General features: G+C 46.5%; 1 protein-coding gene across 1 annotated transcript; it reads left to right on the plus strand.

Moving 5' to 3' along the window:
- The first annotated feature begins 4246 nt into the window (after positions 1-4246).
- Positions 4247-6216, plus strand: LOC120034548. Its single transcript, XM_038981147.1, has 2 exons — positions 4247-4906; positions 4996-6216. The coding sequence occupies exons 1-2, from the start codon at positions 4756-4758 to the stop codon at positions 5754-5756; spliced, it is 912 nt and encodes a 303-aa protein (XP_038837075.1). The 5' UTR covers positions 4247-4755; the 3' UTR covers positions 5757-6216.
- Positions 6217-26645: the final 20429 nt, after the last annotated feature.

Below are 26645 nucleotides of genomic sequence, written 5' to 3' on the forward strand. Positions count from 1 at the left end.
TAATAAATCGCAATGTGCAACTAACAGCTTTAATGAAGTGGCAGCTGCATTTATATAGATGATGTCGCCATAGTCTAGGACCGATAGGAATGTCTACTGAATAATCTGCTTTCTACTAAACCCATTTTTATTCTCAGTTAATTCTCATGCATTCAATTCATATTTACAACTTCACAACTCGTAATTACCATCTTCCCATTTGGTTATAAACACAACATTATTACTGCTTATTACTGCCCACCTTCAGACTCATAAAGACATCACAAGTCATCAAGGCAACTGTCCACTCCCTTCAGAGTAAAAGCTACACCCCAGTCTTTCAGGAACTTGTTGTAAGCCAGAAGTAAAAGGACTGTGGTAAGCCAGAAGTAAAAGGAGTGTTATTGGGCATTGACATGATGACTAAAATGAGTTGGATTGCAACAATTTTGGGGAGAAACTAAGCACAGATAAAGCTTAAGATCAAGAGAAATGGCAACCAGAGATTCATCAACATGTGGTAAGTTTTTTCATCTCAATTGTCTTACATATCAACTTGAGAAAAAGGTTGTACGGTATATAAAGGACAATTTACAAGTTGTTTTTAATAACTTTAGCATCAATCAGTGTAAAAGTATTACTCTAACCCTAACATGGCCAGTTTAATGTAAGTTAAGATGATTAACTGCCCTCTTCTATCAATGTGGTGTGTGTACTGATATTTCTAGGCAACATTACCATTACTTATAGCAACTATTCATGTTTTTATGATATCCCCATGTACTGTATGTATACTGTGTGTAGCAGGTACATACTGTGTGTAGCAGGTACATACTGTGTGTGGCAGGTACATACTGTGTGTGGCAGGTACATACTGTGTGTGGCAGGTACATACTGTGTGCAGCAGGTACATAATACTGTGTGCGATAAAGCAACATGTGACAGACATCTGATCAAGTTGTCAATACACCACGTTATCAGTAGTTTCATAGTGGCGTAATACACACATGCATGCTATCTGTGTCTGTTTGTGTATGTACTGTACTTGTGACTGTATGTGTGTGTGTTTATATATGTACTTGTGACTGTACATGTTTGTGTTTGTGTGTGTACTTGTGACTGTGTGTGTTTGTTTATGTACTTGTGTGTTTGTGTGTGTACCTGTGACTGTACGTGTGTGTGTTTGTGTATGTACTTGTGACTGTACGTGTGTTTTTTTTTACAATTTATTCGTTAATCATTGTGGGAATGACAGTCCCTTTAAAATGGAAGCCTAATGTCAGGCAGTATAACACAAAATGTGCACTAGCATGAACAGTAACTCGGTCTCTCATGTGTCTTGTTTGTGTCTCTCTCAGACCTCAAAGTTGTCCTTCTTGGCGGCAGAAACTCTGGGAAGAGCGAAGTGGGCAATGTGCTGCTGGACAGGGAGGAGTTTGTCATCAAGGAGCGGACCACGTGCTCTAGGAGGGTGGGAGAGGTGGCAGGTGGGTGGGTTACTGTGGTGGACACACCTGGCTGGTGGTGTGACTTCAAGGTGCAGGACACGCCTCAGCTGGTGAAAAGGGAGATAGTGCGCAGTGTCTCTCTGTGCACCCCGGGACCCCATATTTTCCTTATCGTCATTAAGGCACACTCAGTGTTCTGTGAGAAGCGTTGCAGGGCTGTAGAGGAGCACCTGGCCCTCCTCAGTGAGAGAGTGTGGAGTCACTGTATGGTCGTCTTCACCTGCAGTGACTGGCCTGGACACATGCACATGTAGCAGCAAGTCAAGAGAGGAGGCACGGCCCTCCTGTGGCTGGTGGAGAAATGCAGTCATAGGTATCACTGCCTCAACTTGAAGAGTGGACCAGGTGGAAATCAGATCACAGAGCTGTTCAGGAAGATGCAGAGACTAGTGACAGAAAATAGTGACAGCTATTTTAAAATGGAGGGACTGCTTTTACAAGAGGTGGAGGAAAAGAAGAGGATAGTGGAGCAAAGGGCTCAGCAGAGATTGATGAAGATGCAGAAACAGAGATCTCTGCTCAATGGTGAGTTATCACTGAGATGGTTCTTAGGACACAATGCTTTGCCATATTGCCAACAGTAGATTTTAGAATGTTTCTGTTCTATCAGGGCTCTACAGTGTGACCATTTTACTCACATATGTGCCAAAATATTTTGCTGTGAGACCTGTAATTCAAAAATGAAGGATTCTAGCTTTATTACCTCAAAATGTGGACAACTACAAATACTTAGGTGTCTGGCTAGACTGTAAACTCTCCTTCCAGATTCATATTATACATCTCCAATCCAAAATTGATCTAGAATCGGCTTCCTATTTCGCAACCAAGCCTCCTTCACTCATGCTGCCAAACATACCCTTGTAAAATTGACTATCCTACCGATCCTCGACTTTGGCGATGTAATTTACAAAATAGCCTCCAACACTCTACTCAGCAAACTGGATGCAGTCTATCACAGTGTCATCCGTTTTGTCACCAAAGCCCCATATACCACCCACCACTGCAACCTGTATGCTCTCGTCGGCTGGCCCTCGCTACATATTCGTCGCCAGACCCACTGGCTCCAGGTCATCTATAAGTCTTTGCTAGGTAAAGCTCCGCCTTATCTCAACTCACTGGTCACCATAACAACACCCACCCGTAGCACACGCTCCAGCAGGTATATCTCACTGGTCACCCCCGAAGCCAACACCTCCTTTGGCCGCCTTCCCTTCCAGTTCTCTGCTGCCAATGACTGGAACGAATTGCAGAAATCGCTGAAGTTGGAGACTTATATCTCCCTCACTAACTTTAAGCATCAGCTATCTGCGCAGCTTACCGATCGGTGCAGGTGTACACAGCCCATCTGTAAATAGCCCATCCAACTACCTACCTCATCCCCATATTGTTTTTATTTACTTTTTTGCTCTTTTGCACACCAGTATTTCTACTTGCACATCATCATCTGCACATCTATCACTCCCTTGTTAATTTTCTAAATTGTAATTACTTCGCTACTATGGCCTATTTATTGCCTTACCTCCTTACGCCATTTGCACACACTGTATATAGACTTTTTCTATTGTGTTATCGACTGTACTTTTGTTTATTCCATGTGTAATTCTGTGTTGTTGTTTGTGTCACACTGCTTTGCTTTATCTTGGCCAGGTCGCAGTTGTAAATGAGAGCTTGTTCTCAACTGGCCTACCTGGTTAAATAAAGGTGAAATAAAAAATGTACAAATTTCTCATTGGCCTCGTACATTTTCCAACTTAGGCGCACATGTGCTCCTTGTAAAAAATGACAGCGTAAAGCACTATCTATTATGATGTTGCATTGTTTCCTTCTTTTCTACCAGGGGAGTCATGTCATCTCTCCGAAATCAGAGTCGTGCTGCTTGGAGCTCGGGGCTCAGGGAAGAGTTCAGCAGGAAACACCATCCTGGGTCAAGGAGGAAGCTTTGAGGTCAGAAGGAGAACAGCGCAATGCATGGTGGGAGCAGGGGATGTTGCTGGGAGACAAGTCACTGTGGTGGACACTCCAGGCTGGTGGATGAATTACTTCTCTCAGGATAGTCCTGTTTTTGACAGACAGGAGATAGTGTGTAGTGTATCTCTTTGCTCCCCTGGTCCACATGCCCTCCTGCTGATGGTGCGTGTGGACCGGTCCTTCACAGAGACCTACAGGAGAGCTGTGCAGGAGCACCTAGAGCTCATCACAGACACAGTCTGGGCTCACATCATCGTCCTGTTCAACTTTGGGGACTGGCTGGGAGATACAACCATCGAGCAGCACATTGAGAGTGAGGGAGGCCCTCCAGTGGCTTGTGGAGAAGTGTGGCGACAGGTATCATGTCCTCAACAATAGAAGCAACTCAGGATTTCAGGTTACGGAACTGATGAGAAAGATTTAGGAACTGATGTCATGCAACAGCAGTTGTTACTGTAAGATTGAGGGTGGCATTCTGCAGGAGTTGGAGGAGAAGAGGAGGGAAGAACAGAAAAGAGCAGGGGAGAGACTGACGAGGAGGCAGAAACAAAGAGAGACTGCCAGATCTCTATTAGGTGAGTTAAATCAATCTCTCTCAAAATGCACTTTAGGTGTCTGATTCTATTCATATTGGTGTGAAATATTTAGGATGAACATTTTCCATTCGTTCATAGAGCTTTAAATCTGACAATGTGAATGAAACACTTTGTATTCATACATTTTATGTCCACAGCAGACGTGTTATACATGACAGTATTGTTATTTGTTTGTGACAGGGGAGCTCTACTGTCCCTCAGAGCTGAGAATAATGCTGCTGAGTGGTCGCAACACAGGCAGGAGCTCTGCTGGAAACACCATCCTGGGCAGAGAGCACTTTAAAGTAGGGTGCCATGCCACTGACTGTGTGGAAGGACAAGGAAAGGTCAGGGGTAAGACTGTGACAGTTTTGGACCCACCAGGCTGGCTGTCAGTGGGTCCTAGCTCCCTGATGTCTCCCTCAGCCTCTGAGGTAACTGTGGTCCTGGTGGTGGTGAATGTGAGCTCCTCCTTCAGCCACACTGTCTGGAGAACAGCAGTAAAACACCTGGAGGCGCTCGGAGAGAAAGTATGGAATAGAACCATGGTCCGATTCACCTTTGGAGACTGGCTGGGGGACACGACCATCGAGCAGCGCATTGAGAGTGAGGGAGAGCCCCTCCAGAGGCTTGTCGAGAAGTGTGGCAACAGATATCACGTGTTGGACAGTAAGAGCCAGGGAACTGGTGCATAGGTCACTGAGCTGCTACAGAAGATAGAGGAGATGCTGGTGGAGGAGAGGTTGGAGGTTCTACAGAGAAGAGAACAGGTTGGGAAGAGTCTCACAGTGATTCAGGAGCCAGAGATGGATGGAGTGATGGGAGAGGGCATAGAGGTCCTTGTAGCAAACCACACAGACGCTCCCTTTCATGATGGTAAGCAAGACTGATGCACATTAGATAGAACTTACAGTGCATAATTTCATGGTGTATTTATTCTGACAGAGCTCTCTCTTGTGTTGCAGTGTGTGAGGTGGCTAGTTCAGAGGACATTCTAACCCCAGATGACTCAGGAGCCCCAGACTTTGGTGGACAGGAGTTGGCACTACCAGAGGCCAGCGGAGGATGGTGGACTAAAGCAAATCACTCCATCCTGGATGTGGAGGGGTTTCTGTCCTGCATGGCCAGTGTGCTTCAGGGGAATCAGGAGGGGCTGATGTGGAACATGGGGGGCAGACAGACACTAGTGGTGAATCTCCCAGACTGTCTCCACACTGGACCTACTCAGAGCCATCATCTGAGATGGAATGGACAGAATGGTAGAAAACCGGTCACCCTGTTCTCTCCAGGACACCAAGCTCTCCTCCTGGTCGAGCAACCCAAAGAACCAGAAAGAATGCTGGTGAAGAAACAGGAAGACATTGTGGATACACAGTCCCTTGGACACCCCAGGCTGAGGGACAGGACCCTCAAGGAGATTGCCAGAACAGGAGGCCTGCAGGCCTTGATTGACCAATGGGGGAACAGTAATTTGGAGGAGCTTGAATCCTTCATTGACTCCTATTTTGAAATGGTGTGGAAGAAAACCATGGGGTCTTTCATAGTAGAGGAGGAGGACTGTCTCACCAGCAACAGCCCAGAGCTGAATGATGTTGGGGAGGATCTTGTAAATAATGGTGACCAGGAGGTGCTGTCATCCATTAACAAGAAGCTGTCTAAGCTGGACATCCTGGAAGGCTTGCAGAGACTTGCTGGACCTCAGACAGAGTCTGGATCACAGCTGTGACATCATACAGGAACTCAGGGACAAAAGTAAAGCAACACAAAAGCCTGCTGTTCCCTCTGATGCAGGGGAGGCAGAAGTGGAGGAAAGTTGCTAGAGGAGAGATGTTCAACAATAACATAAATGATAAGTTATAGATTGGTTTGTTTTATCTAAATATGCCCTAACATCATTGTTCAGGTAACAACTAATTAACAGTATTGATTTATTGATGGAGTTAATGCTAATGGTGAGGCAGTATATTAACTTCATGATGTCATGTGTTTCCACAAGGGGGAGCCCTCTGACAAGCAATTGTGGGGGGTTGGTCTCCTGCATAGGTTACTGTATCTATTCACTACATGAAATATTTCACTCCATTATTATGCAAGATACCAGTCATTTTAAATCAGTTATTGTTGATCATTTCCTAGGTGATCATTTTATTTATCTTATGAGGCTTGTATAAAGACAGACATATCAGGGTCCAGATGATAGCACGTGTCATGCCATAAAAGTAACATATTACATCATGAAACATATCATACCATCCAAGGGGCGTCTCTTTTTTTGTGTTTGCTCATGGAATGACTTGTTCGAGTCAATGTAAAAAGAATTGACAGCAACAAAGACTGAGAGCCGTGACCCTCTTAGGTGGTGGGTAAGCTGAGGATGAAAAACTGTCTGACTGTGCTGTGGTGTGGTGACTGTCTGCAGGTGCTGCAGCCCCAGCCTCAGCCCACTGGCTGATGACTCATCTCTCTACAGCAGAAGCAGAACATGTACAGTAGAACTGGGCTGATTCACAACTGGAAGGGAAATACTGTAGGTCTTCACATTGGGTAGCTACTGTTCATAAATAAGGGCATGGAGTTTTTCCTCTTCAGGTCACATGGTTAGGAAACACTTCAGGTGCTATTCACAATTGCTCTCCATCTTGCAACATGCTCAGGTGTGTGAGAGGGAGAGAGAAAGAGAGAGAAAGAGAGTGAGAGAGAAAGGGGGAGGAATAGGGAGAGAGAGAGACTGCACAAGAGAGAGCGAGGGGGAGAGGAAGAGAGTGAGAGAGAGATATGCAGAAACAGAGCATGTCCTAAATTACCTTCAATCTCCAGTTAATGAAAAACAGGAAGTTGGTTCAGGCAGACCAGACATTGTGTTAGCTGAGAATACCATAAAGCTGGAAGGCTATATTTGTGAACCCTTTCAGAATTTGCCCAAGAGCCAGAGAGATGAGTCACACAGACACATACAGCGGCTAATAGATTTCTGGCTGGGTAAGTAAACACTTTGCAAAGCCTGGTGCAGTCAAGGTCAATCTCTACTCTACTTTTAAAGCCAACATGTAAGAACCTCAAAGTAAAGTGTTTTTATAGGGCAATTTTTGTTGAAATCCGGAAATGGGAAGACATAAAAAACATTTTTTTGCCACGCTATTATTTTTTTGACCCTCTATTTTTTGTTGACCCTCTGAACAAGGTTACAACGTTGACAGATTTATTAAAAAATAGATGTTTTATTGTCACATACACCAGATAGGCAGTACTGTAAAAAATATTGATACTCAGACATTGTAGAATTGCTGAAACGTAGGCCAAAAACCAGCCAGACAATTGTACTTTCCTCTCAATACTGTTTTTTTTGTCAACCTCTAGTTTAACTCTCTACATCCAATATTCACCTTTGTTAATAGCAACACTGGGTTATTTTAGAGTAAAGAAATCCCACAGCCACAAAGTGAGGCTCTTGGGGCATAAATGCACTTGTTTTATTTTTGACACATAGCCTCGGCATCCAGTCTCTTCCCTGGCCTGGTGTGTTTTTCCCTACTCAGACTAGAAGTTCCATTCTGGGAGCATGCATTATGCAGCGATCCCCAGAGTGCTTGGAGAGAGTGAGGAGGGTCCCACCTGGTGTGTTCAGAGTGCATCTCCCCACCGCCCACCTTACTGGCCAATGGGAGAGAGGGTTGTGACTGCCATCCCAGCATAGCCTGGACTGGAGAGAAAGGAGAGTAAGTACAAAATGGTAAACAGAGAGGATATGGGATGTTTTAATATGTTGTAATATGAACCATGGCTCTCAAACAACATGTAAACTCCACTCTTAGGAAAAAGGGTTCCAAAAGGGTTCTTTGGCTGTCCCCAAAGGAGAACCCTTTTGGGTTCCATATAGAACCCTCTGTGGAAAGGTTCACCTATGGGGACAGCCGGAGAACCCTTTTAGGTTCCAGATAGCACCTTTTTTTCTAAGAGTGTACAAGGGAAGGGAGGAGGAAGGGAAAGAGTGGTGATGAGCAGATTTGGTGTTTGCAAGGCTTCCTCCCACAGTGAGCCAAAGAGGTGACTTGTTTGCAATCATGATCTCTTTATCTCTGTCAGTCTCTCTCTGCATCTCACTGCATTATTCCCTCATGAATATCAATCCCCCTTTTATCCACTCCTCCCTCTCTTTCTCGCTCTCTTGCTTTATCATCCATCCTCCTTTAGCCTCCAGTAGCCTAACGTAGCAGGCATAGAAAGACGTCTGAGCGAAGTTCCCACTTCCGATTTTCAGGGGAAACGGAAGTTAGGTTGAAAATACTCCATCCCTGTAAAGCAGATGTTAGCGTGTTCTAGCAACTCAGCATAGGATAGTCCTCCAGTTACTATTCTTCTCTTCCTCTCTCTATCCCCCCCCCCCCCCAATCTTACAGATCCAGTTGTGAGTCTCAGCCCTCCCCACTCATTAAAAAAGATTTGCAGCTTGGACGGAAGCTGGAGAGAAATGGATCTCTCAACGTGATGGCGGTGCAGTGGCCGTTTGGCCCAGGAGACAGTCCTGAGCCCACATTCATCTCCATTAGTAGGACAGCCCAGCGACCAGCCCAGCGACCCCCCCCCCCCCACACACACACACGGGATCACGTTTCACCGCCTGCTATTTTTCCAGGTGGAGGGAGAGGATGGGAAAAGGGGGTAGGGAGAGAAGCAGGCATGGAGGGAGGGAGAGAGAGGGATGATTTAGACTTCGTGAAAAATAATCAGCCATCCTTCCCTTCCCCTCTCCACGCTCCAATGTCATGACCCCCCAAAGGGTCGATGTCTGTCTGAGGTGGTACACTGTAGATCAGGGGGAGGCCTGAACTTCTATACCCCATAAAGAGTGCATCTTAATATGCATAGGGCCATATGCTCTCTGATTTCATATGAATAAAAACAAGCTGGTATTAAAAAGCTGCTGGACACAACTGTCATAATGTTTATCTACAAAACATTTATTTAGATCGATATAATAACAAACAATAGTGAAGCTTTCAAAATATGCCATGGGACCCAGAAGGATTCAGAAGGATTCTATTGGGGGAACAGGATAAGGCTTGTGGTCAGGCACAGTTCCTAAAATTATTATCATCCATAAAATTATCCCTGTGGGACTCAATTTGCTGGTCCAGGGAAAGTCCATCAGGTCCACTTAAGTGGGGTGGTGGTGGGGTGGGGTGGGGGGGGGGGGGGGTTGTGTGTTGGCAATAAATCAGCTGTGATTGGTTGGCACCTGGCCTGAAACAGAGACCGCTTGGCTTACCCAAGAATGCAAAGGTAACTGAACTAAATGACTATCGCCCAGCAGCACTCACTTCTGTCATAATGAAGTGCTTTGAGAGACTAGTCAAGGATCATAACACCTCCACCTTACCTGTCACCCTTAACCCACTGCAATTTGCTTACCACCCCAATAGGTCCACAGATGATGCAATCGCCATCACACTGCACACTGCCCTATCCCATCTGGACAAGGGGAATACCTATGTAAGAATGCTGTTCATTGACTATAGTTCAGCATTCAACACCATAGTATCCTCCAAGCTCATCATTAAGCTTGAGCATTCTCAGCCCCCTCCAGTACTCCCTGTTCACCCATGACTGCGTGGCCATGCACGCCTCCAACTCAATCATCAAGTTTGCAGACGACACAACAGTAGTAGGCTTGATTACCAACAACGAGACAGCCTACAGGGAGGAAGTGAGGGCACTCGGAGTGTGGTGTCAGGATAACAGCCTCTCACTCAACGTCAACAAAACAAAGGAGATGATCGTGGACTTCAGGAAACAGCAGAGGGAGCACCCCCCTATCCACATCGACGTGACAGCAGTGGAGAAGATGGAACGTTTTAAGTTCCTTGGCATACACATCACGGACAAACTGAAATGGTCCACCCACACAGACAGTGTGGCGAAGAAGGCGCGACAGCACCTCTTCAACCTCAGGAGGCTGAAGAAATGTAGCTTGTCATCTAAAACCTTCACAAACTATTACAGATGCACAATTGAGAGCATCCTGTCGGACTGTATCACCGCCTGGTACGGCAACTGCACCGCCCACAACCGCAGGGCTCTCCAGAGGGTGGTACGGTCTGCACAACACATCACCGGAGCCAAACTTCCTGCCCTCCAGGATACATACAGCACTCGTTGTCACAGGAAGGCCAAAAAGATCATCAAGGACAACAACCACTCGAGCCACTGCCTGTTCACCCCGCTACCATCCAGAAGGCAAGGTCAGTACAGGTGCATCAAAGCTGAGACAGAGAGACTGAAAAACAGCTTCTATCTCAAGGCCATAAGACTGTTCAACAGCCATCACTAACACAGAGATGCTGCTGCCAACATACAGACTTGAAATCATTGGCCACTTTAATAAATGGATCACTAGTCACTTTAATAATGCCACTTTAATAATGTTTACATATCTTGCATTACTCATCTCATATGTACAGTTGAAGTCGGAAGTTTACATACACTTAGGTTGGAGTCATTAAAACTCGTTTTTCAACTACTCCACAAATTTCTTGTGAACAAACTATAGTTTTGCCAAGTCGGTTATCTACTTTGTGCATGACACAAGTAATTTTTCCAACAATTGTTTACAGACAGATTATTTCACTGTATCACAATTCCAGTGGGTCAGAAGTTTACATACACTAAGTTGACTGTGCCTTTAAACAGCTTGGAAAATTCCAGAAAATGATGTCATGGCTTTAGAAGCTTCTGATAGGCTTATTGACATCATTTGTTACGTCCGTCGTTGAATGAATGAGACCAAAGCGCAGCGTGGAAAGTGTTCATGATATTTAATACTGAAACACCGACAAAAAAAACAAATATAAACGAACGTAAAGTTCTGTAGGGCTAAACAGCTACTGTGCAAAAACAAGATCCCACAAACTAGAGTGGAAAACAGGCTGCCTAAGTATGATTCCCAATTAGAGACAACGATAGACAGCTGCCTCTGATTGGGAACCATACCCGGCCAACAAAGAAATAGAAAACTAGAATGCCCACCCAAATCACACCCTGACCTAACCAAATAGAGAAATAAAAAGGCTCTCTAAGGTCAGGGCGTGACATCATTTGAGTCAATTGGAGATGTACCTGTGGATGTATTTCAAGGCCTACCTTCAAACTCAGTGCCTCTTTGTTTGACATCATGGGAAAATCAAAAGAAATCAGCCAAGACATCAGAAAAACATTTGTAGACCTCCACAAGTCTGGTTCATCCTTGAGAGCAATTTCCAAACGCCTGAAGGTACCACGTTCATCTGTACAAACAATAGTACGCAAGTATAAACACCATTGGACAACGCAGCCGTCATACCGCTCAGGAAGGAGACGAGTTCTGTCTCCTAGAGATGAACGTACTTTGGTGCGAAAAGTGCAAATCAATCCCAGAACAACAGCAAAGGACCTTGTGAATATGCTGGAGGAAACAGGTACAAAAGTATCTATATCCACAGTCAAACAAGTCCTATATCGACATAACCTTGAAAGGACGCTCAGCAAGGAAGAAGGCACTGCTCCAAAACCGCCATAAAAAAGCCAGACTACAGTTTGCAACTGCACATGGGGGACAAAGATCGTACTTTTTGGAGAAATGTCCTCTGGTCTGATGAAACAAAAATATAACTATTTGGCCATAATGACCATCGTTATGTTTGGAGGAAAAAGGGGGAGGCTTGCAAGCCGAAGAACACCATCCCAACAATGAAGCACGGGGGTAGCAGCATCATGTTGAGGGGGTGCTTTGCTGCAGGAGGGACTGGTGCACTTCACAAAATATATGGCATCATGAGGAGGAAAAATTATGTGGATATATTGAAGCAACATCTCAAGACATCAGTCACGAAGTTAAAGCTTGGTCGCAAATGGGTCTTCCAAATGGACAATGACCCCAAGCGTACTTCCAAAGTTGTGGCAAAATGGCTTAAGGACAACAAAGTCAAGGTTTTGGAGTGGCCATCACAAAGCCCTGACCTCAATCCCATAGAAAATTTGTGGGCAGAACTGAAAAAGCGTGTGCGAGCAAGGAGGCCTACAAACCTGACTCAGTTACACCAGTTCTGTCAGGAGGAATGGGCCAAAATTCACCCAACTTATTGTGGGAAGCTTGTGGAAGGCTACCCAAAACGTTTGACCCAAGTTAAACCATTTAAAGGCAATGCTACCAAATACTAATTGAGTGTATGTAAACTTCTGACCCACTGGGAATGTGATGAAAGAAATAAAAGCTGAAATAAATCATTCTCTCTACTATTATTCTGACATTTCACATTTTTTAAATAAAGTGGTGATCCTAACTGACCTAAGACGGGGAATTGTTTTTCTTAGCCGCCGTGCTTCTACACCTGCATTGCTTGCTGTTTGGGGTTTTAGGCTGGGTTTCTGTACAGCACTTTGAGATATTAGCTGATGTACGAAGGGCTATATAAAATAAACTTGATTTGATTTGATTTGTTACTAGGATTAAATGTCAGGAATTGTGAAAAACTGAGTTTAAATGTATTTGGTTAAGGTGTATGTAAACTTCCGACTTCAACTGTATATACTGTATTTTATACAATCTATTGCATCTTGTCTATGCCGCTCTGTCATTGCTCATCCGTATATTTAAATATTCTTATTCCATTCCTTTACTTAGATTTGTGCGTATTAGGTAGCTGTTGTGGAATTCTTAGATTACTTGTTAGATATTGCTGCACTGTCGGAACTAGAAGCACAAGAATTTCGCTACACTCGCAATAACATCTGCTAACCATGTGTATGTGCCCAAGAAAATTTTATTTTACTTTTACTATCTAGCTTTTCAAGAACTGAACCTTCCCCAACCCCTCCTGCCCCCACCTGCAAATCCCGAGGTCGAGGGAAACCTCAAGTATAAAGTTGCAGGAAACAATTAAGGCTAATAATTGGGCACCAGTGAAACTGAGTTCCAGTTAATTTTGAATCTGCGTCTGTTTCTCAGGGACTGGTACCTGCTAAATCATGAACCTCAAACACTGCTCTGCTACATACTGTACATGAACAACTTATGACAGGGTTGATGCTACAAATCCACTGAGAAGAAGGCTATGAGAAGACCCTCTCCTAGCCGATGAGGACTGGGTTTACCTCTATCTGACCCTGAGCTCTATTGAACCTTCAGACATGTTAATAAACTCTACTTCTCATCATGTATTACTGGATGAAGATGCAGTGGGATGGAAAACTTGCCCTGTTGCCTCAAGAGCTGTGGCCACAGATAGAGTGCTCTTACAAATTACCTAACTTAATATGAATTCCTTCCTGTTATGAAATGGCATGTCTGGATATTTCTGTGATTGTTGTTGGACTGTCTTTTTCACCTGTAAACAATTCTGATACGGATGGGGTTTGTATAGAGTGGACACTGTGATGATATAACAACAAGGCTATTGCTTTGTGGCTGGAATGATAAGGGACACAAAGAGCAGTAGGGATGCAGTAGAGCCTGTAGGGATGAAGCATCTAAGGTTGTCTATGACGAGGTTTATTGGGCTGCTGATTGGAGAGAGAGATGATGAAAATACAGCAAGTTAGAGAGAGGAGGAGGAGAAAGGAGGAGGAGAAAGGGGAAAGAGTTCAAGTGCAAATTCTAGCATCCATTTGCAAAAACATAGAGACATAAGCATGCCACACACACTGCCACAAACACATCCTGTATACACGCTTGCATGGCACGTACTGTACAAACACACGCAAACACATGCACACGCACACAAACACACACACACACCCATGCAAACGCACACACACACACACACACACACACACACACACACACACACACACAGAACATTTATTTTCTCCTTGTTTGCTTGTTGGGGATTTCCAGGACATTAGCTTGAAGCCATGTGTGCTGCTTGACTGAACAAGGTTAAAGGCCTTGATCACTGCCAATGAGGCAAACAATATGGTCAGACTGACCCGTGCAAATAAGCATATGCACAACACAGACAGACACACGCACACTTTTATCTTTCCACATCCGCCCTGGGTGGCAAGTAAAATTACACACAAACAAACTAAATACATATTGAAGCACACACATCAACATAATGTAGGCCTACATTTGTGTTTGGATGTTTTGGATTCATGAGTAAGCATTCTTGGGATTGCCATTTCACAATTGGTGTATTATTTATTTATATGGTTTATTTCATTGGATCAGGCACACACTTTGATTATCCTATTAAATGTAATAATTAATTTGTAAATATTATTCAATAGAATGGAGCTGAGGAAGTCCAGTGCCTGCAGAGTTCAATGAGAGCCTGAGCTCAGATCACATTGTGGAAGGAAAGGAAGCAGGGAGGAAGAGAGAGGAGATCAGGTTATCACTGATGGCTATTCAATACCAGGCCACCAACCAATCAGATTAGTCCCTCTCTGTGCCTGGCTGTCAATACTCATCACTAAGATATTCTGTGTTAACACTTCTCCTTTCCTCCTTTCCTCGTTTGCTTTTTCTTTCAACTCCTCCCCTCCCCTCCCCTCCTCCCTGGTGCTGTCCATTTAACAGATAAGAAGAAGACATCCAGTGGAGGTCTTGGTCTCAGTGGTTGTTAAGGATCCCAGGACACTCATACAGAGGATGAGAGGTTTAAATGATGGTCTCCTGGCTTAGTTCCCATGCACTCTCACATACACTAAGACACTTTGATCATTCCACTGTTTGATATGCTGAATACATGACTAGCTGCGTGTGTCCAGAACAAAATAGCTGTGATGCCTTAACCCCCCCTGTAAAATATCTGGGTGTAGCTGGTGCAGAGGAGTCAGGCGCAGAACAGCAGAGATTAGTAATAAAAGTAACTTTACTCAGAATTACCATATACATGTAGTAATACCAAGCCCACACAATAGGACCGAAATACATAAAACAAACACGCACAAAAACCACGGGGAAAACAGAGGGTTAAATAATGAACATGTAATTGGGGAATTGAAACCAGGTGTGTAGAAAACAAAGACAAAACAAATGGAAAATGAAAAGAGGATCGGCGATGGCTAGAAGGCCGGTGACGTCGACCGCCGAACGCCGCCCAAACAAGGAGAGGGACAGACTTCGGCGGAAGTCGGGACAGTACCCCCCCCCTGACTCCAGCAGCACGTCGACACTGACCTCGGGGACGACCCGGAGGACGAGGCACAGGGCGATCCGGATGGAGACGGTGGAACTCCCGCAGCAACAAAGGGTCCAAAACATCCTCCACCGGCACCCAGCATCTCTCCTCCGGAACGTACCCCTTCCACTCCACGAGGTACTGAAGGTCCCTCGCCCGACACCTCGAGTCCAGTATGGCTCGAACAGCATACGCCGGGGCCCCCTCGATGTCCAGAGGGGGCGGAGGAACCTCCCGCACCTCAGACTCCTGGAGTGGACCAGCCACCATCGGCCTCAGGAGAGACACATGGAACGAGGGGTTAATATGGTAATCTGGGGGAAGCTGTAACCTGTAGCAAACCTCGTTCAGTCTCCTCAGGACTTTGAATGGCCCCACAAACCGCGGGACCAGCTTCCGGCAGGGCAGGCGGAGGGGCAGGTTTCGGGTCGAGAGCCAGACCCGGTCCGAACACCGGGGACTCACTGCGGTGGCAATCGGCCCTCGCCTTCTGACGCCTCACGGCCCGTTGCAGGTGCACATGAGCGGCGTCCCAGGTCTCCTCCGAGCGCTTAAACCATTCGTCCACCGCAGTAGCCTCGATCTGGCTCTGATGCCAAGGTGCCAGAACCGGCTGATACCCCAGTACGCACTGGAAGGGAAAGAGGTTAGTGGAGGAGTGGCGGAGCGAGTTTTGGGCCAACTCTGCCCAGGGGATGAATGCCGCCCACTCCCCCGGCCGGTCCTGGCAATAAGACCTCAGAAACCTACCCACATACTGGTTTACTCTCTCCACCTGCCCGTTACTCTCGGGGTGAAAGCCCCCAGACGTTCCATGAACGCCCTCCAAAACCTTGACGTGAACTGGGGACCTCGATCAGACACTATATCCTCAGGCACCCCGTAGTGCCGGAAGACTTGTGTAAACAGGGCCTCCGCAGTCTGTAGGGCCGTAGGGAGACCGGGCAAAGGAAGGAGACGGCAGGACTTAGAGAATCGATCCACAACAACCAGGATCGTGGTGTTATCCTGTGAGGGAGGAAGATCCGTGAGGAAATTGGAGCCGAGGTAAACAGAGCCTTCAGGTGACCAAAAGCCATGTCTGCCTCAGCCGATCACTGCAGTCGCACCGGTCCCCCCTTCAGCAGTGAGGTAATGGGAGTCGCTACCTGACAAAGCCCCGGATAAACCCCCGGTAGTAGTTGGCAAACCCTAGAAACCACTGCACTTCCTTTACCGTGGTGGGAGTCGGCCAATTACGCACGGCTGAAATGCGGTCACTCTCCATCTCCACCCCTGAAGTGGAAATGCGGTACCCTAGGAAGGAGACGGACTGTTGGAAGAACAGACATTTCTCAGCCTTGACGTACAGGTCATGCTCCAACAGTCGACCAAGCACCCTGCACACCAGGGACACATGCTCGGCGCGTGTAGCGGAGTATATCAGAATGTCATTGATATACACCACTACACCCTGCCCGTGCAGGTCCCGGAAAATCTTGTCTACAAATGCCTGGAAGACTGATGGAGCATTCATCAACCCGTACGGCATGACGAGGTACTCATAGTGCCCTGAGGTGGTACTAAATGCCATCTTCCACTCGTCCCCCTCCCGGATACGCACCAGGTTGTAAGCGCTCCTGAGATCCAATTTTGTGAAGAAGCGCGCCCCGTGCATTGACTCTATTGCACTGGCGATGAGAGGCAGCGGGTAGCTGTACCTCACAGTGATTTGGTTGACACCTCCATAGTCAATGCACGGGCACAGACCTCCATCCTTCTTCTTCACAAAAAAGAAACTCGAAGAGGCAGGTGAAGTGGAGGGCTCAAATGTACCCCTGCCCCAGGGATTCGGAGACATATGTTTTCATAGCCGCCGTCTGCTCCTGTGACAGGGGATACACATGACTCCTGGAAAGTGCTGCGTCTACCAGGAGATTTATCGCACAATCCCCCCGTCGATGGGGTGGTAATTGAGTCGCCTTCTTCTTACAGAAGGCGAGAGCCAAATCGGCATATTCAGAGGGGATGCACACGGTGGAGACCTGGTCTGGACTTTCCACCGTAGTAGCACTGACGGACACCCCTAAACACCTCCCCGAGCACTTTCGTGACCACCCCTTGAGAGCCCTCTTTTGCCACGAAATAGTGGGGTCATGACAGGCCAACCAGGGTATGCCCAGCACCACGGGAAACGCAGGACAATCAATAAGGAAAAGACTAATACTCTCCTTGTGACCCTCCTGCGTAACCATGCCCAGTGGAGCGGTGGCCTCCCTAATTAGCCTTGACCCTAATGGTCGACCATCTAGGGCGTGCACAGGGAAGGGCATATCCACAGGAACAATGGGGATCCCTAAACTATGGGCAAATGCTCTGTCAATAAAATTTCCAGCTGCGCCTGAATCAACGAGCGCCTTATGCTGGGAATGCGGGGAAAATTCAGGAAATTTTATAAACAAAAACATGTGAGCAAAAAGGGGCTCTGAGTGAGCCTGGTGCCGACTCACCTGGGGTGACACGAGAGTGCCCTACCTGCTGTCTCGAGTTCCAGAGGATCCTCCCCAGCACCGACCAGCAGTGTGCCCTCTGCGGCCACAGATGGTGCATGGAACGGCCGCTCCTCCGGTTGCCCTAAGCGCAGCTCCTCCCAGCTCCATGGGCGTCGGAGCGGTGGTGCTGGGGGATGGAACTGACAGGCCCCGATCCAGACGTCCGCAGGTAGCCAGCAGGTTATCCAGCCGGATGGACAGGTCCACCAGCTGGTCAAACGTCAGAGTGGTATCCCTGCAAGCCAACTCCCGATGGACGTCCTCGCGCAGACTGCACCGGTAGTGATCGATCAGGGCCCTGTCGTTCCATCCCGCGCTGGCGGCCAGGGTCCGGAAGTCCAAGGCGAACTCCTGTGCGCTCCTCGTCCCCTGCCTCAAGTGGAACAGACATTCACCGCGTAATGGTCCAAAACCGCTTCTCCTTCCCCCCATACGGAATTGGCCCACTCCAGGGCTTTCCCTGAGAGACAGGAGACGAGGGCGGACACGCTCTCATGTCCCGAAGGAGCCAGGAGACGGTCGCCAGGTAGAATTCCAGCTGGAGTAGGAACCCCTGGCATCCGGCAGCTGTCCCATCATACTCCCTCAGGAGCGCGAGCCGAATCCCACTGGGACCGGGTGAAGGAGGGGTGATTGGTGGTGTTTGTTGTAGTGGTGCCGGTGGAGGCGCTGGCAGAACTCCTCCTCTCTCCCATCGGTCCATCGTCTGCAGCACGCGATCCATGGCGGTGCCGAGATGTTGCAACATGGTCGCATGCTGTTGGACGCGCTCCTTGACCGCCAACGGGGTTTTGTCTGCTCCTGCTGACTCCATTTTAAGGTGCGTGTTTCTGTAAAAGGTCTGGGGGTACCCGGTGTAGAGGAATCAGGCGCGGTACAGCAGAGATGAGTAATCAAAGTAACTTTACTCAAAATTACCAAATACATGTAGTAATACCAAGCCCACACAATAGGACCGAAATACATAAAACAAACACGCACAAAAACCATGGGGAAAACAGAGGGTTAAATAATGAACATGTAATTGGAGAATTGAAACCAGGTGTGTAAAACAAAGACAAAACAAATGGAAAATGAAAAGTGGATTGGCGATGGCTAGAAGGCCGGTGACGTCGACCGCCGAACGCCGCCCGAACGTGACACCCCCCCTCCCCTCAATACATATTGTATGTATTGAGAGATATAAATGAAACCATATCATAGTGCAAATAGCAAACTACTGATACTGATATACTCATAATAAAATATATTACGTTATGTTCTTGAAATGTTATACACACCATTTTACACAATACAATAATAACAGTATTGTTGCGGAAAATTCTAATTCTGCCACAACAATATGCAATAATAATCTCCCTCCCCCCGAGAAGACCCCAGGGGAGGTTTCAAGGTCCCCACCTCCCAACATCATCAATATTCACCCAGAGCAGACCATCCATTTAGCTGATTAGAGCTAGTAGCTCAACCAGACTGATTAGAATGAGAGGGGAGAGCAGGAGGGACACTAAAGAGAATCACTCCTCTCTTTTCTGTTGCCAGTATGTGGTGGTGAGTGTCCAGTTGTAAAATACTGCTATGCATCCATCCACCAGATTGGGTTCCTACATGTGCCCCCATGTGCTCTACGACACTCTGTACAATCAGTAGGAGAAGGGAGGCAGAACCCACTGGGCACAGACGTCAATTCAACATCTATTCCACGTTGGTTCAAAGTAATTCCATTTTAATGACATGGAAACAACGTTGATTCACCAGCGTGTTCCCAGTGGGGAGTTTTCCATTCTAGTCTACACACACAACATGAACAACCTAGCATCTATCCCACCAGTGGAAACGGGATGCTGTGTTTATTAGCTGACCTGCCTGCTTACAGACAACATCCTTCTCACATCTGGGGGATGTCAGGGACACACTGGACTTCCATCCTGTTTGCTGAATTCTCAGACCACATCCTCAGGGCCAACAGAGGACCACCACGTCTGTATTTGTCTGACACCCTCTCACTCCTCAATGCTCTAATGGCCAGATAGACCATACTGTAATAGACAGGTCTGTCTCTATCACCTGTACAAACACGGAGCCATGGCCACTTCCCTGTGATATCCTCAGGATCATCCCCTCTAACAGGTCAGGTGCTTTACAACCTGGTCTCCCCAGCCTCAGTGCACCTTGCCACAACCCTGACCACTGATTCTGTTTGGCTTCGTGCTGCTGCCTTACGAGATAAAAGCAGGGGAGCGGGCGTGAGCCGGAAGGGTGACACGGGCCTGTCGCCAGGCTTGTAACCAGGAACAGGGTCGAGGGACTTTACAACCACTCAGGACCATTACATAACACCTGCCCATTGTTTATGTTAGTATTGTGGATGCTGGGTTAGTGAGCTGAGAAAGGTGGTGTTAGTGAGTGCGTGGGTCGAGTCAGTGTAAACACATTGCACCATCACGGGCTGTGTGGAGACAGTGGTTGGGCTTGGACAGTGGTTGGACCGTGGTTTCCCTTGTCTCCTCCCAGATAGAATGAGCATCTCAGGGAGCTATAATATGACCCATAACTGCACTAGCTTTCCCTTCTGAGCCACAGAGTCAAGGGGTAGATTGGGTCAATGTCTGGTCATGGTTAGTGCCTCCTACCAGCCCCAGCCCAACTTCATCTGGCCTCACAGATGTCAGAGGAGGACTGTGACTCGAGACATGAGGTATGAGTTTACACTTTGAAGATACAGTATAGCCACACAATGCATGACGAGGGGTGCTGTATAACATATTGTATGCATTTTGCTTTTTCCCTTTGATTTTATACAGAGCTGTCATTTGAATTCACTGTCCATGTCAGTTAGAGGAATTCAGCATAGTACAAAGCATAGTAAACATGACTCAATCTAGCAAAATACTCACAGGGGAGAGTTATGCATGCACACACATAACTAGAACAAAGGAATGTTCCCTAAAAGAAACAGAGGGAGAGATACAGTCATCTGTGATTTTGGACTTGTTGACCGCAGGCCCCAAAACAGAATGGATATCATTAGTCAGCCCATTAACGAGAGGGCTAATTAACACATAACTAATGCACTTAGCATCGCATTATGATTGAGGGGGGAGCACGGCTATGAACCCCCCCCCCCCCCCCCCCACTAACCTGATGTTCTAATGAAAAGAGATTTCAGAACGATGCAGAATCTTCAGGTTTCTAAGCAATCAACAACTCCACCTGAAGGTGGTTCCTATAATAACACTTTAAGGGGGAGAGGGGGCATGTCTATCATGGTCCTGATGGGATCATCATTTTGTGCATCCTTTTTCATCATCCTCTTTGAACCCTTGACATCCGATCTGAACACAGAACTCCAGCAATCTGTCAGGGTTACGGTAAATGCCAAAATTAATGTGACAACACAAAGATGGCTGGCCAATGAAAAATGCTCCCCTGCTGCAGTCTTGGCTAAAGTCCACATTTTAACCCCCCCCCCACCGCCTATCTATACTTACAAACTATTTGAACCGCCACTCTTTTATGTAAGGGAACCATATTTCTTGTTTTTAGATGTTGGTCTTTTCTGTAACCATTCTCAGGTGATAGCCTATTCCCTTCTTAGCAATAGATACACACATGTGGTGTCCACTCTCTCCACTCCATGCTGAAATGCACACCAGGCTGTGACCTCATAGGGAACAGTCCACCTCTTAGATCAGCCTCTACCTGCCCGGTCCCAGCCTCAGTGCACACTGTGCTGATTGGCCCTAACTCATCATTTGTCTGTTAATGTTCTGTATTATGTCATGTTTCATGTTTTGTGTGGACCCCAGGAAGAGTCGCTGCTGCTTTCTCAACAGCTAATGGGGGATCCTAATAAAATATAAAAAATACCAAATAGTGTGCTAACAGGCCCTAACTCCAGTACACTGTGCTGATAGGCTCTACTCCAGTACACACTGTGCTGATAGGCTCTAACTCCAGTACACTGTGCTGATTGGCTCTAACTACAGTACACTGTGCTGATTGGCTCTAACTCCAGTACACACTGTGCTGATTGGCTCTAACTCCAGTACACTGTGCTGATAGGCTCTAACTACAGTGCACTGTGCTGCTAGGCTCTAACTCCAGTACACTGTGCTGATAGGCTCTAACTCCAGTACACTGTGCTGATAGGCTCTAACTACAGTACACTGTGCTGATTGGCTCTAACTCCAGTACACACTGTGCTGATTGGCTCTAACTCCAGTACACTGTGCTGATAGGCTCTAACTCCAGTACACTGTGCTGATAGGCTCTAACTCCAGTACACTGTGCTGATTGGCTCTAACTCCAGTACACACTGTGCTGATTGGCTCTAACTCCAGTACACTGTGCTGATAGGCTCTAACTCCAGTGCACTGTGCTGCTAGGCTCTAACTCCACTAGATGTTGGAACTTTGCTGCGGGGACTTGCTTCCATTCAGCCACAAGACCATTAGTGAGGTCGGTCACTGATGTTGGGCGATTAGGCCTGGCTCGCAGTCGGCGTTCCAATTCATCCCAAAGTTGTTCGATGGGGTTGAGGTCAGGGCTCTGCGCAGGCCAGTCAAGATTTTCCACACTGATCTCTTCAAGCAGTTTCTGCACGGGGGCATTGTCAGGCTGAAACAGGATGGGGCCTTCCCCAAACTGTTGCCACAAAGTTGGAAGCACAGAATTGTCTAGAATGTCATTGTATTCTGTAGCATTAAGGTGCCTAGCCCGAACCATGATAAACAGCCCCAGACCATTATTCCTTCTCCACTGTATTTTACAGTTGGCACTATGCACTGGGGCAGGTAGCGTTCTCCTAGCATCCGCCAATGCCAGATTCGTCCGTCGGACTGCCAGATGTGAAGTGGGATTTATCACTCCACAGAGGGCGTTCCCACGGCTCCAGAGTCCAATGGTCGGCAAGCTTAACACCACTCCAGCCAACGCTTGGCATAGCGCATGGTGATCTTAGGCTTGTGTGTGGCTGCTAGGAAATGGAAACTCACTTCATGAAGCTCCCGACGAACAGTTCTTGTGCTGATGTTGCTGCCAGTGGCAGTTTGGAAAGCAGTAGTGAGTGTTTCAACCGAGGACAGACGATTTTTAGGAGTTACGCGCTTCAGCATTCTGGGGTCCTGTTCTGTGAGCTTGTGTGGCCTATCACTTCACAGCTGAGCCATTGTTGCTCCTAGATGTTTCCACTTCACAATAACAGCACTTACAGTTGACTGGGGCAGCTCTAGCAGGGCAGAAATTTGATAAATTGACTTGTTGGATAGGTCCCATCCTATGACGGTGCCACGTTGAAAGTCACTGAGCTCTTCAGTACCGGCCATCCTAATGCCACTGTCTTTTTATTGAGATTGCATGGCTGTGTGCTCAATTTTATACATCTGTCAGCAACGGGTGTGGCTGAAATAGGTGAATCCACTAACTTGAAGGGGTGTCCACATACCTTTGGCCATCTAGTGTAGCTCTATATTATCGAAGGGAGTTCAAAGTTCTGACTGCTGCGGGAAAAACACTGTTTTTAAAACGTTCAGTTTTGGTGGTCAATGACCTGTAGCGTCTACCAGAGGGGAGGAGCTGAAAGAGGTAATTGGATGGATGGGAGGGGTCATTGATGATTTTCTCTGCACATTTGGAGGTGCGCTTGGTGTACAGAAAGCTCACAGAGGGAAGGTCCCAGGACAACCAGTAATCTTTGAGGCTTTCAGCACAACCCTCTCTAGTGTCTTCTTAGTGAGACTGTCCATGTTACCATACCAAACTGTAACAGACTGTATGAGGCAAAGTCATACAGTAAGGTACTTTAAGAAACTTATCATGTTTCATTACTTAATCTAATGAATAGGCCATTCAGCTACTTTACCAATTCAAACCTTTAAAACGTTCAGCCTCATCAAATCATTATCAAGAGTATATTTTATGAGTGACCTTGCCGAGTGGAATGACATTGGCTTACAGTATGCTGACTAATCATAAGGACAGGAACATGATATGTGGGGCGAGAATAATGTATGACTCATAGAAGGCCTTGTCAGCACACCAGCAGCATATACATAACACTACTTAAAGAGCCCTCATTCACTGACTATTTGCTATTTATGGCCAGTTGGATAGATACATTTCAGCAAGAAGTTCTATACACCTCCATAACCATGTAATCACCATCATATTCATCATCACCTCTTTCAATGGACTGTTTATCCATTAGCAAGTTGCCATGACAATCATCTTAACAAACCAACCAAGTGTATGACAACAAACTATGGTCGGCCTACCACCTACCATCATGGATAATAATATAGTCTTAAGAGTCATATTGTGTCTACATGCATACAAACAAAAAACAACTTGAGTGACACCATCTGTAAAGGTCAGTGACACAGTAGAAGACTTTCTTACTTGTGTATTTCCTATGCAATGTTTTAGATTAAATTGACTGGTTGGTCCGTGTCCTCTGGATGGGGGACGTGGGGGTGTGAGGAGTGGGGGCTGGTCTTCTGGGAGGATGTGGGATCATTGATGTGTCCAGAGATCAATAAAGGAGAGTATTCAGATCTCAACCGTGAAACCCAACCAGCCTGCCAATACAAGGGGGCTTCAGCCCATAGAGTAGCGCAGACCCCCTCAGCTGATAGGTACAGAAGGGGTGGAGCCAGACAGGGTCAGGGGGACAATAAGGTTATAGTGGAGGTGGGACGTGACGGTAGCAGGTTCAGTGTGCTGCAACCTGATTGGTGGCTTCTGCTGGCCAAATTGTCTGAGATCAATAGCCATCAACACTAGTTTGCCTTTAAGTGTAAATACCTCAATGAGCAGTAAACACAATTATAGAACTCAGACGTGCATTAGTGGTCTTTCAGTGGCCTTCCCAAATTTACTGTATCATCAAGGACTATGGAGCCTGTTCAAAAACTCCACATAATGGACCATGTGATCTGCTTTGATGGACAGGTTCAATACAGAACATATCCCAGAGGTGTGTGTATGAGCATAATGGCTCAATTGAAAATTCACACTGTCTCTCACTCTATTCACTGACCATATGGCGTTGTGTCATGGTACGATAAGTACAAGTGGTAGGTCAACGGTTGTAAGCCTTGGTATGAAATTACATGACATGAAATGATGTTATAAAATGGATTGTAAAACATGAGTCAATATTAATTCAGTTGTTTCTTTCTTGAAAGTGCACATCCCTCATTGAACTGTCTTACCTTGATAGCCTGATCATTCACAGTGGTGTTACTTCAGGGATGACCAACTATGCAAGTGAAGCAGTCTCCCTCTTGTGGTGCATCCTTATATTGTGTAAGATACTGTGGTGTGGCTGGTAAAAAGCCTAGCTCTTTGAGCCATGTTACAATTCCCACCAAGTGGGTTAACCCTATTGTCGCGTTGCATAGGGTGTTTGCCTTTCACGCCTGAGACCAGGATTCGCTTGCCGCTCCCTCTGTTCGCTACGTTGGTGTCAAGTCGGATGGCGGCCGTTGGGCCATCGAAAGGCAGAGATACTTGTGAAGGGGATTGAAAGAAAGTCGACGTGCCTACCGGCTCGAAAGGGGCAGTATGGCGGTCCTCGATATATGAGCCACTTTACAATTCCCACCAAGTGGGTTAACCCTATTGGCGCGTTGCGTAGGGTGTTTGCCCTTCACGCCTGGATTTGCTTCCCACTTCTTTTGTTCGCTACATATACTGTATATAATACTTTTTTGGGGTGCAGCTGGTAAATATTGTAGGCTATAGGCTACTATTACGTAAACATGTAAAAAGCGCAAGAATCAAGCTGTGCCTAGAATGATGATGTGCTTGACACCAGACCCTGAAGAAGGCACAGTGATGACAAAACGTTGGTGGTTTACCCAATACATTACCGGGAGCTTGTATATAGAGTATGCAACGCTTTTTTTTTGCTTAGTTTGCTCGCCGTTGGCCAGCACCTCTACCAACTTTTGGGGTGTGCACCAGCTCATTAAATTAATTCATTAATATACAGTTGACGCAATAATACAGACCACATAAATTAGAAATGATCAATAAAATTGCATGTGAAAAACGCATCTGCCCAGTAGATTTCAGGTAGATTTCCGGGGATGCTTTCTTTGGCAAACAACATGCAATGCAACGCTTTGGAGGGAAAGCTAGAGAGCGAGAGAGAGCGATAGAGAGAAACACAGAGAGAGAGAGAGAGAGAGAGAGAGCGAGATATAGATGAAGTGTCAGAAAAGTGACTCCAGTTGATCCTTGTCTATGTAGATCAGGGTCCCCCAACTGGCGGCCCGAGTGCCGAATTTGTACTGCAGGTGTTTTTTGTTGTTGCATTTTCATTGTTGGACATAAAACAATGTAAATCAGCTCCAAGTTATTTTAATTTGGAATATCTGTTTCCAAGTATTTCCATGCATAATATAGAGACACATTACCATATGCAAATACAAGCAAGGTTTGGAATTATTATGTTTTAGTCAAATATTATATCTGTTTGGGCTTATTAATGCGGTAAATCTGAAGTCTACAAATTATTTGTAATTTTGTTCTTGCCCCCAACCTTCCACTCAAGAAAAAGTTGACGCGCGTCTGAATCTAGCTGATGATCCCAGGTGTAGATCGTGCAAGTCGTCTACTGTAGAAGTCACAGGGTAAATCAGGAAAGAGTGGACGTGCCTCTCTTCAGTTCGTGCACGACTCTTGCCTCCGCAGTGCACTGCTGGATAGCGCTCAGTACAGTCAGCCTGCGCCGGAACGCTGCACACACGCACCAGTGACCTGCCAATGCGACGCATCTCACTCTCAAAAGGTCTCGAACGCTACACGGCAGCGAAGAGCATGGGGAATTCACTGCGGACTCATTGATAAAGAATTGCCACTGGAATTAAAATTAACAATTCGTCCTGTATGTTCCTTTGCAGTATCCATTTAGTATAG

The sequence above is a fragment of the Salvelinus namaycush genome, chromosome 41 (assembly GCF_016432855.1).
Source record: "Salvelinus namaycush isolate Seneca chromosome 41, SaNama_1.0, whole genome shotgun sequence".
Lineage (NCBI taxonomy): Eukaryota > Metazoa > Chordata > Actinopteri > Salmoniformes > Salmonidae > Salvelinus > Salvelinus namaycush.

Coding starts and splice junctions, on each gene's coding strand:
- LOC120034548 (XM_038981147.1), top strand. CDS start 4,756: ATGCTGGTGGAGGAGAGGTTGGAGGTTCTACAGAGAAGAGAACAGGTT. Junction 4,907..4,995: donor AGACGCTCCCTTTCATGATG/GTAAGCAAGACT, acceptor CTTGTGTTGCAG/TGTGTGAGGTGGCTAGTTCA.